At 38.0% G+C, this 10,839-nt stretch overlaps 1 protein-coding gene across 2 annotated transcripts in view; it reads left to right on the top strand.

Moving 5' to 3' along the window:
* Window positions 1-10,839, top strand: part of bmp6 (bone morphogenetic protein 6) — a 49,146-nt gene that overhangs the window by 36,541 nt on the left and 1,766 nt on the right. For both annotated transcript variants that reach the window (XM_055181824.2, XM_055181825.2), the window contains exons 6-7: window positions 10,468-10,544; window positions 10,678-10,788. In XM_055181824.2, the coding sequence (XP_055037799.2) occupies window positions 10,468-10,544; window positions 10,678-10,788 (188 nt within the window). The remainder of the gene's footprint in view (window positions 1-10,467; window positions 10,545-10,677; window positions 10,789-10,839) is intronic.

Below are 10,839 nucleotides of genomic sequence, written 5' to 3' on the forward strand. Positions count from 1 at the left end.
GCATTCAGTGACACTCTCTGAGCACTACATCTTTACACGAATTGAGATATCACAAAAAGATACTATGCTGTCGAATCACTATTTACAATTTAAAAAAAACACATTTTACCCTCAAAATACAAAAGAAGAAGAAATTACTTTTGTGCCTTACCAGAACTGGTAATTCATACAAAACAAAAAAACTGAACAAAGTTTCAAAGGATGAAATCTGTCGAGAACGTGTCAGCTCATAATTAACCAAAAGAAATAAGAATATATATTTTTAAACAAATAACGGGACTGGACTCCATATAATGTGACATTTTACAGTAAGGATGCATTAGGTACAATAAACTTAAAATATATTACATTTAATAAATGTATTGTTATTCCATTGTAAGCGTTATACTGTATGTAGAAAATGGCAAAGATTATTAAATGTCTGTGTTCATTGTTAGTTTGTTACCCTGTGCATTGAGTTCTGTTTACAATAAAGCTTTTACTAAAAACACTTTTACTAAAAAAAAACCCTCAGGGCCAGATTACTAAATGGGGAAAATTAGTGTGAGAGCGCAATTCCAAAAAAGAGTGGATGGGAGTGGTAATATCTGCTGGTTATTTACTAAAAAGGCGCAAATTAAATAACACAGGTGCAACAGCTGATTCCATAATGACCAACACAATCTATTAAGAGCAGCGCAAATTAGTTCAGGGTCACATATAATCAGAGCTGATGAGGTGCAGGTGATCTACTAACACCTGATGCGCTTGAGTTCAGCACCACAGACATCACAGATGAAAATGTCAGCTAACAAAGCCAAAGTACTCTGAAAAGAACTGGAGGACAAAAAAATGAAGGTTTACATAAAGTTTTAAAACACCTGCTATTGTGTGACATCTCCTGTGCCTGTGGCAAACAATGTTTTTAAATAATATGTTCTTCTGACATTACAAATAAACTCTTACATGTGAAAAATTTCCTCTGCTTTGTACTGTCTCTGCGAAGCCTCCTTTAATCAGCTACAGTTGCAGCCATTTCAAGCACAAAATGCTTTTAGACATGCTTTTTTCATAAATTATGGCGCAAATACCAGTCATAACACACGCACAAACATTAGTAAATCGCGTTTTGTGAATCATTTAAGTAATATCCTCCCAAAAATGTTGCTTCTGAAAGGAAAACTCCTAGAAATGCATATGCAATAAGGTCAGTCGCAAAAATAACTAGACCACTATAATAATTGTCCATTGCACATCTTTAGTAAATCCTGACAACCATTATTTAATGCCAAAGTAAATAAAGCCGTTAATAAATCTGGCCCTAGATGTGCCTAAAAAAAGTTTTTGCTCTCTTCAGCTCACTGGATGAAAACGCTGCTTTATTCGCAAATATTTAAAGCGATATTTCAATTATGAAATTATTTGGAACATCAAAAGCCGCTTTTCCGTCAGCATGCCAAACGGTTCAGATTAGACAACCGTGCTGAGCATTCTGAGCCGAGAAAAGTTTGTAATTGTGCCGTAACAGGCACAAGTGGAAACATAACTGTAACCATTCTTTACTGCAAAACGCATCGGCACGATGGTGGAAAAACACAAAAAGTTTGATTTCATTCATTGATTTTACATTATTTGAGTCTTTGACATGACCTCAGTACAGGTGTTTCTAGCCATGCTCCTGGTGACTTTCATGGTGGCAGTCTTCAGTTCCAACACACCTGTCTGTTATTATCAAGCAACCCTGAACACCTTGATTAGCCACTTCAGCTGTGTTTGATTGGGGTTGGAGGTCAAATTTGCAGGACAGTAGCTCACCAGGAGCAGGGTTGGACACCTCTGCCATAGTCAATAATAAAGATATCAAGATATTATATTTTCACACAACATCAAGGGTTTTTAAACTGTGGGTTGTGCATTTACATTTACGCATTTTGGCAGATGCTTTTTATCCAATAGTGCATTACATTGTTTTATTAGTATGTGTGTTCTCACGGTTTGATCCCATGACCTTTTGTACTGCTAATGCAATGCTCTACCACTGAGCTATACAAGAACAAAAACATGCAATTATTAGAAAAAACAACATTATACACCGCCCCGAAACCCAAGCAAATACTTAAAAATGTCCAAAGTTGGTTATACAAATTCATATAAATGAACCATATCATAAAATACTGTATACATTTCCACGAGGTTGTGTTGATGTCGCTGCAGTCTGTCTACCGTAAATAAAACAATGTCGCAAACATCACAAAAATTCCTGTTGTTTTTAGTAAGAAAATGTCATTCAGCTGCAGTTAAATGTATATTTTATTCATACTTATTGAAAATAAGACTATCAAAAGAAAACAAATATGTATTTTTATAGGTTTCCATTAAAAAAGGTTGATGGGTCTTGGAAAAAGTTGAAAAAGTTTGGGAAGCCCTGCTTTACATTGTGTAGGATGATTTATGTAGCAAACAATAAAAAACATGACACAGACTGGCTCACATATATTTAACCATGAAGAACCCACGGGTCAATATGTTAATTGATGCTAAGAGAAGGGTTCTTGGGTTCTCCAAGGTTGACAATATTTAAGGGCACCTATTATGCAAAATCCACTTTTACAAGGTGTTTGGACATAAATGTCAGTGTGTTGTCAGTGTGTAAAAACAACCCTTCTACAATGAAAAACATCCAGCCACTTTTCTCTCATAATCTCCATTAAAACAAAGCTGTTTTGATTCTCTTGTTAATGTGATGTCACACTGATAAAAGCCCTCTCAGTCCTTCATTACCATACAGCAAGTTGTCCTCAATAGAGAAATACTTTTGTCTCAGACTGTATTTACAGGAATCAGATCTGTTTGAACTGAAAGTGCTTACTGTATGTTTTGAGGTATTTGCTCCCACCCAAATAGGGGCATTTTGGAAATTATGTGATAAATGATCTGTGGTATTTTGAGCTGAAATGTCTCAAAGACACATTCTGGGCACACTTAAGACTTTTATTACATCTTGTAAAAATGAGCATAATCGGTGCCCTATAAACGTTTTTGCCACATTAAGGTATTTTGCATGGGTCGTGAAATGTCACAGTGGAAAAAGATGTTAGTGGCGTAAAAACAGAGATATTTTTAATATTTCTAATCTCTTACTTCTGTTGTTTGGTCTTGAACTAACATGTTCTTGACAGATTTCTATTCGTGGAGGTCTAAGGCTATTGCTTAAACTCGGGCTATCCGTGCAAAAAACCAACAACCCATTTAGCGTGAATGCACGGTTGGAGGTGCGGGGGAGCTTGCCGGCCTTTGGCCTGAGGGAAGTTAACAAGCGTTTAGCTGAAGTGCTGCCCCAGTCTTAGACCTGTAATTACCTCTGTGCTGTTATTAGCTGCTGGACTCAAATGCCTGACAAACTTAACAGTATCGCTTAAAGAATTATAATAACACGGCACTGTCCAGCTGAGGTTTTTCATCTCCCCCTCCCTCCAACCTCCTTTTGTTTACCATCGGTGTAATTAGACATCGGCAAACTCTGGGGATGGAGCTTTAATAACCGCAGTGATGAAAGACAGGAAGAAAGATAAACCTCACATGGACGCAGACAACACTCGCATTCTCTCTTTCATGTCATCTTGGGAGTGGGGTGAGAGAGCTTCTCTGCCTCAGCTCTTTCCAGGATGGGTGTTACAGTATTCCATGCGGAACGTCATGCCCAGTACTCCAGCATGTCGTCACAGGCAGGAATGTCATTGTGTAATTGCTACAGTACAACCAAATTTCGAAGGACAAGCTCAAGATTTAACTGTTTTTGCTAACATAGTGATTTTTTAAACTTATATTGATATTCATAACATTGAGTTCTGTGAATAGTTCTTGTTGAACATCTGTAAGCATCTTTTGCCAGTCCAGACATAACAATGTGCTCACAACATAGTTTAAAGATGAACGGCAGAGTTTATTTATGGGAGGGGCTTTTTCAAAAGAACTAAAATGATCGAATCAGAGTTGAATCAAATCAGAATCATTCAATTCCATACGATTCCCATCCCAACATAAGAGAAGCAAGCAGACGTTCTTATGAGAACGCCCACAGGAGCAACTCGCAGCGGTAACTGTGTGGCATTAAATTTTACAGACAGGAAGAGAAGTGCTTTATGGGCTACCACAAATTTGGCCTTTACACTCCACACTAAATATCTGCTTCACTTCTAAAAAAGCCCCTGACTGTAAATACTGGCAGTAAATAATGGAAAGCTAAACAAAATCAGTATGTCAGTGCAGTCTGAAATCAGTGTGTTTATATGTTGAAAACAAAGACTTTATTTGTCAGCATGCTAAAATGCTTTCACATATTTGCTCAAGTCATCATCACCAACTAAACAAAAGAATATATTTCTTATACTGTTAGGTTTGATTTAAGCTTTGGTGTTTGTGATTATAATTCAATAATTCTATAAATACTATTTAGTGCATGTGTCAAATTTAGCCATTGATGAGCGTTAGTTTGGTCTCATTCTCAGGCGTGTGGTTAGGTTATAAAGTCTCTGTTGGAGGTCTGTATAGGACAGGTTCACTGCTCTGGATCAGAGAGTAAGGAGCGCCCTGAGGGAGCAGCTAAAAGCCATTGGAGAGAGCTCAGTAGACGCTACTGCTGGTGGATTTCTCTCCGTAAATATTTACCTTAGTCCTGCACCAGGACAAAGTGAGAGAAACTCAAGAAGGGGTTGTACTTTGGGGGCCAAAAAATAAGTGATGATGATTTAAACACTATATACAGAGCTGCAAGAACACAAGCTATAATAATACAGAGAAAGAGATTTAAAAGCATATTAGAAGCAGTCTGCTCTCGAGTTTTCAATTCTGTAAATAGCACATCGCTTAGAAAATGCTGATATGGTCACTTAGTGTAAATAAAAAATCTCTCTATACTTTTACTTAGTTTAAATAACGTGTATGGGTTGTGTATGTATGGCTAAGAAAATATTGTCACTTTGTGTAAATAGCATCTATCGCTATTTGCACTAAGTGTAAATAGTATCTAAAGCTGGCTGCCCTTAAGACTCCATTGTGCTGACACTGATGAGAGAAAGTGCAAATATATGTATGAGGTAAGCATTCTCAAGTATGGATCAGAAAGTATAGTGTGAGTGCAGACCTGTGGGGGAGTGGGGAGGCGGGGCAATCGCACTGGCGTACGGTTTGGTACAGTAAAGTACAATGTAAGTATGACCTAAGATAAGTTAGATTAGGCAGAGGGTTATGTAGAGACCATGTAGATCTCAGCTGATAGCAGTATCAAGAAGTACAGGGAGCCCAACATCGATCCCTGTGGTACCCCAGTGGTAACTTCACACCTCCTCTCCAGGAAACCTTTTGAAGCAAGTATTTTTGAAAACTGTTCTTACAATGTGTTCCTTGCAAAGATAGCTGATTGACAATTAGCAATATGCCCATTGATTCGAAATGTGTCCTGCTAAATTATTATTTTTTTTTTTTTGATGGTTTTGTAAATGTCAAAAAAGGATCAAATAACTGGACTGATTTAAAGTGCCATTTAATTATCATAAACAGTCAACAGCTTATTTGGTGTTCTGCGAGAGCAGCAAATTCAATTTAATTGCATCATAATCTGAGACATAATGAATTATGTCTTTCATTAAGGAGGCCTAAGCTGTCTGCTTAAAAACAAAACAAACAGCTTATGTGCTGTTGAGAAAGACAGACATGATTGCGTATATGCATGTTGAGGTGGGTTTCATCCAATACTATAGACACACTACCTCATCTGACTCCAGCCTAAATAATTACCCATCTTGCATGGCACTTACTGCTCATGCAGCGTCAGCAAGCTCTCTGGATAGCCAACGTGCTGCTCTTTGGGGCGGGAACACAGAACAACAGGAAAGGACTCTGCAGCTGGCCTGAACTGATATCATAGTTTTCTCACTCCTGCCTTACTACACTGTATTTAGCAATAAACCCTGTCAATGAGAACACCAGAGGAAAAAATGTGTCAGAATTTGACTTTAGTCAGAGCCAGAGATGACATTCTTATTCACATTACACAAACGTACCTGCTGCTGACATGCAGCTATTAGGAACTGGACAGTTAAACTAAATTACAATGTCAGTGTCGGCAAATGTTTTATGTCTTGGCCAGAGCCAGCCCTAGACCTTCGGGGGCCCTAAGCAAAATTTGGTCGGGGGCCCCTTTGGCACAAACAACAGCCTATATATAATTTAAATGAAATATAGTAAATAGAATAACATTTAAATAAAATATTAAATAGAACAATTAAATGATAAAAATTTTCAAATAAACAACATTAACCATAATATCTAAAACACCACAAACAAGATTAAAAGTAGCTAACATTCGCTATAACAACCGCCTCACTATATACTATCTCTTACGTTAATAGCATAACAAAAGTTAATAGGCTTGTTTGATATGAGCTAAATCTGCGGATAACCGATCACCGGTGATCAGCGCGAGATGCGTTTTTCAACTTGTTGACTTATGACATTCATATTTTTTTATTAATTCCTTTAAACTTTTGTATTGGTGTTGAATTATTTGTACTGTGAGCTGTTTATATTTCACACAAAAACTAATTTATTTACCACTAGACTTAGATTACATCTCAACATTTACTAAGTAGCCTTTTCCAGTAATGAACAGTTCACCTTTGTTGATTCTCCTTATAAACATCTTAATGTAAATGCATTTGTTGGTATTTCAGTTGCGTCTATTTAATCCGCGATAAAATACGCGATCTCTTCCATTGCTGATGTTTACAGACCACAACAAAGCGAGATTCATAAAGTGTCCGGCTTGCCTGCAGTTTTTTCACTCATCCCCTTACTGCAGCCGTCTGCGCTCGTCTAAATTCCAGGCAAGGCAAGCTGCATCTCAAACAAGCCTAGTCTGACAGACAATGATCAGGTGATGAGTGACATCATAGGGTCAGTCAGGGTCAAGATTAGCGGGGAACTCGCCATAATAAAGAGTTAAATAAATAACAACTGTGCTTATCATGGTGCCTGATAAAGAGCGCTGTAGGTCCATTTCTTTTTATTTATTTCATGTTACTTTTGATGTATGACTTTTTTTTCAACCACTAGCTGGCAGTGACTCTAGGGGGCCCTCTGCTGGCCATGGGGCCCTTTGCAATTGCAAGTGTCGTTAAGTGGCTTGGCAAACTGTTCATCAAAAGAGACTAAGGGCCTTATTTATAAAAAATGCTGCACAGAGAAATCCTAAATTTGATCTTATGATCGTTTCTCAAAAGCGTGAATGTGCGATTCATAAAACGAATGTACGCATAGAAAATGCATGTATGCCTCACTTTCAGATGTGAAATCTATAAATAGCAGATGAGCTTAAAATTGTGCACAGTTGCAGATTTCCACCTTTAAACGATCATTGACATACAGTGGGTGTGGAAAAAATCACCCCCTTTAAAATAATCACATTTTGTTGCTTTGCAGCCTGAATTGAAGACAGACACGGTTTTTGTTTCATTCAGCTGTATTTACTCAGTGTAACTTATATCATCCAGGTGAGAGATTTGACTCCGGCATATCAGAAAAAAATTATAAAAAAACATAATCACTGAGTTGGAAAAAGAATCACCCCCTTGTTTCAGTATTTTGTTGAGCCACCTTTTGCCTTAATTACAGCCTTTAGTCTGTTGGGATATGTCTCTACTAACTTTGCACATTTAGACATTGCAATATTTGACCACTCTTCTTTGCAGAACCGCTCCAATTCAGTTAAATTTTATGGTGACCGTTTGTGGACTGCTGTCTTCAAGTCATTCCGCAAATTTGGGGTTTAAGTCTGGGCTCTGACTAGGCCATGCAAGGACATTCACCTTTTTGTCCTTCAACCACTGTGTGGTCAGTTTTGCTGTGTGCTTTGGGTCATTGTCATGTTGGAAGGTAAATCTTCTTCTTATTGACAACTTTCTGGCAGAGAGCAGCAGATTTTCCTCAAGAATTTGACGGTATTTTGCCCCATCCATTTTTCCTTCTATCCTGACAAGTTCTCCAGTCCCTGCTGCAGAGAAACAACCCCATAACATGATATTACCACCTCCATGCTTTACTGTAGGGATGGTGTTATTTGGATGGTGAGCTGTATTGGATTTTCGCCAGACATATCGTTTGGCGTTGAGGCCAAATAATTCAATTTTAGTCTCATCTGACCATAACACCTTTTCCCACGTGGCCTTAGAATCTTCAAGGTGCGTTTTGGCAAAGCTCAGTCGTGACTGCATGTGGCCTTTCTTGAGGAGTGGCTTTTTTCTTGCAACCCTCCCATACAAGCCACATTTGTGGAGAATTTGTGATATTGTTGTCACATGCACACAATGAACAGTCTTTGTCATGAAATCCTGCAACTGCTTCAGAGTTGCTGTAGGCCTCTTGGTAGCCTCTCTGACCAGTTTCCTCCTGGCTCTTTCATCCAGTTTGGAGCGACGTCCTGATCCAGGGAGGGTCTGTGTTGTACCAAATACCTTCCACTTCTTAATAATAGACTTCACTGTGCTTCTAGGCACTGATAAAGCCTTTGAGATGTTTTTGTATCCATCTCCTGACTTGTGCCTCTCCACAACTTTATCCCGGAGATCTTTTGACAATGCCTTGCCACCCATAGTTGATTGTTTTCTTCAGTTGCACTACCAAGGACTGAAATGCTTCAGGAAAAGCTTGTTTCATGCTGAGCTAATCAAAATGACCACAGCTGATCACAGTTGAAAGTCAATTGGCTTTGTGTGCTATTGAGAAGGTGATTAACTACAACTGGTTGGGTTTACAAGTCATTTTTAGGAGGGGGGTGATCCTTTTTCCAACTCAGTGATTCTGTCTTTTATTTTGTATTTTTTTTTTCCTGACAAGTTGGTATTATATCTTTCACTTGGATGTTATAAGTTGTGGGTACAGCTGAATAAAACAAAAATCGTTTTTGTCTGTCTTCAATTCAGGCTGCAAAGCAACAAAATGTGATTATTTTAAAGGGGGGTGATTATTTTCTATACCCACTGTATAAAAGAGCACCTGCCAATGTTTCAATCCTTTTCGAGCAGCAAGAATGGCTTATATTTCCAAAAACCTGCAGCAATCGGACAGTTTTTCTCGTCAAAAACGGTTTTATAAATATGGACGTTGCCGTGGATTTTTGTGTACGCACACTTTGCGACCAAACTGCGCGTACGCACACTTTATAAATGAGGCCCTAAAGCTTTGTTTATACTCACGCTTTGGTCCGCAACACAAGCCTCCGCGGATCGCGCATGCGTCTCACCAAACGGACGAGGCATTTATAGTTGGCGCGCTTGCTGTTGCATTATTTTTTGAACCGCCAGGGGGCTACGTGAGCAATCAAGCCAAAAACAAACACAAAGAAGAAGATAGAAGTCGTCGTCCGTTGGAACAACCCTTGTGCTTTTAACATCAGAGTTTGATATATAAATATGAGAACATGAATAAAACAACATGTCTTTATTAAACATTATCATTTCCTTAACGTTTTTTACTAAACAAACAGTACAGACATCTTAAGGTTTGTATTTTATTCCTCGTCCAGTTGTTCATTCAATACAAATATAAGCCAAACATTCTGAATCATGTAGAAGAATTTGTGTTTTAAACTGCAAAGTTTTCATACTTTACTCTCAGAATGTCAGATAAATATATATACATTGTTTTGCATTGATTGATCAAAGAGATACGTCACAGGCTTGCCTGCTCGGACAGAATCGCCTCGAGTTCGGTCATTTTCGGATGCACAGTTACAAAAAATGCTGTGCACACCTCTATGCAAAATGGGGTCTCGCGCACCCAACACTCATGATTGCCCACTCCGCGTTGACGTCATTCTTGCCGTGCGGACGCGGCGAGTATAAACATAGCTTAAGAGTGAATATGAGGTACACTGTCAAGAATAAGGGTGGGAAGCTGTCGCTGGGGCAGTACCCTTTAAAAAAAGGTCCAAATATGTACCATTTAGCTTCAAACATGTATCTTTGAACTGCCAATATGTACCTTTAAAGTACAGATATGCACGTTTTGGGTTCAAAGGTGTACCTTTTTGAGGGGGTGCTGACCCAGTGACAGCTTTTGTACCTTTTTTTCTGAGAGTCTATACATTATATCAGTCTATGGACTCCCTGGGAATTTAAACTTTAAATCACATGGACTTCAATAATTACACTGTAAACAAAATAAACTTTAATGTGATTGGTAAGTTAAAATGTCTCATTAGCCAAAATTTGAGATCTTAAAACCATGGGGGGGAAAGAAAAGCTAACTAAAGGTAGCAACAGAGATGGTATAAGAGTTGATGTGTAACGAAGTTATTTCAAATTCAAACAATTTTTGTAAAATTTTATGCAGTATGATATTTTCATAAAATGTTTCTTTTCTGTTATGTAAATAAATTATTATTGTCATGTAGCAAGTGATAATGTTGAATGTTTTCTCTTTAAATGGCAGATTATAACAACAGTGATCAGAAGACAGCCTGCAGAAAGCATGAACTGTACGTCAGCTTCAGAGAACTGGGCTGGCAGGTAAAAATAATAGACATGTGCATACCAAACTCTGCAAATGCAATATAAAACAACAAATAAATGATCCTTAAAGTGTAGTGAGTATTAAAGTGTATGCAGTCTTTTTTTAATTATTTGTAATAATTTTTTTCAGGACTGGATTATTGCTCCTGAGGGATACGCAGCAAACTACTGTGATGGAGAATGCTCTTTCCCTTTAAATGCCCATATGAATGCTACTAATCATGCTATTGTACAGGCACTGGTGAGTTGGTGTTTTTATATTACATGCAAATCATAAGCTTCCTACTCTTGC

Source organism: Misgurnus anguillicaudatus, chromosome 25, assembly GCF_027580225.2.
Source record: "Misgurnus anguillicaudatus chromosome 25, ASM2758022v2, whole genome shotgun sequence".
NCBI lineage: Eukaryota > Metazoa > Chordata > Actinopteri > Cypriniformes > Cobitidae > Misgurnus > Misgurnus anguillicaudatus.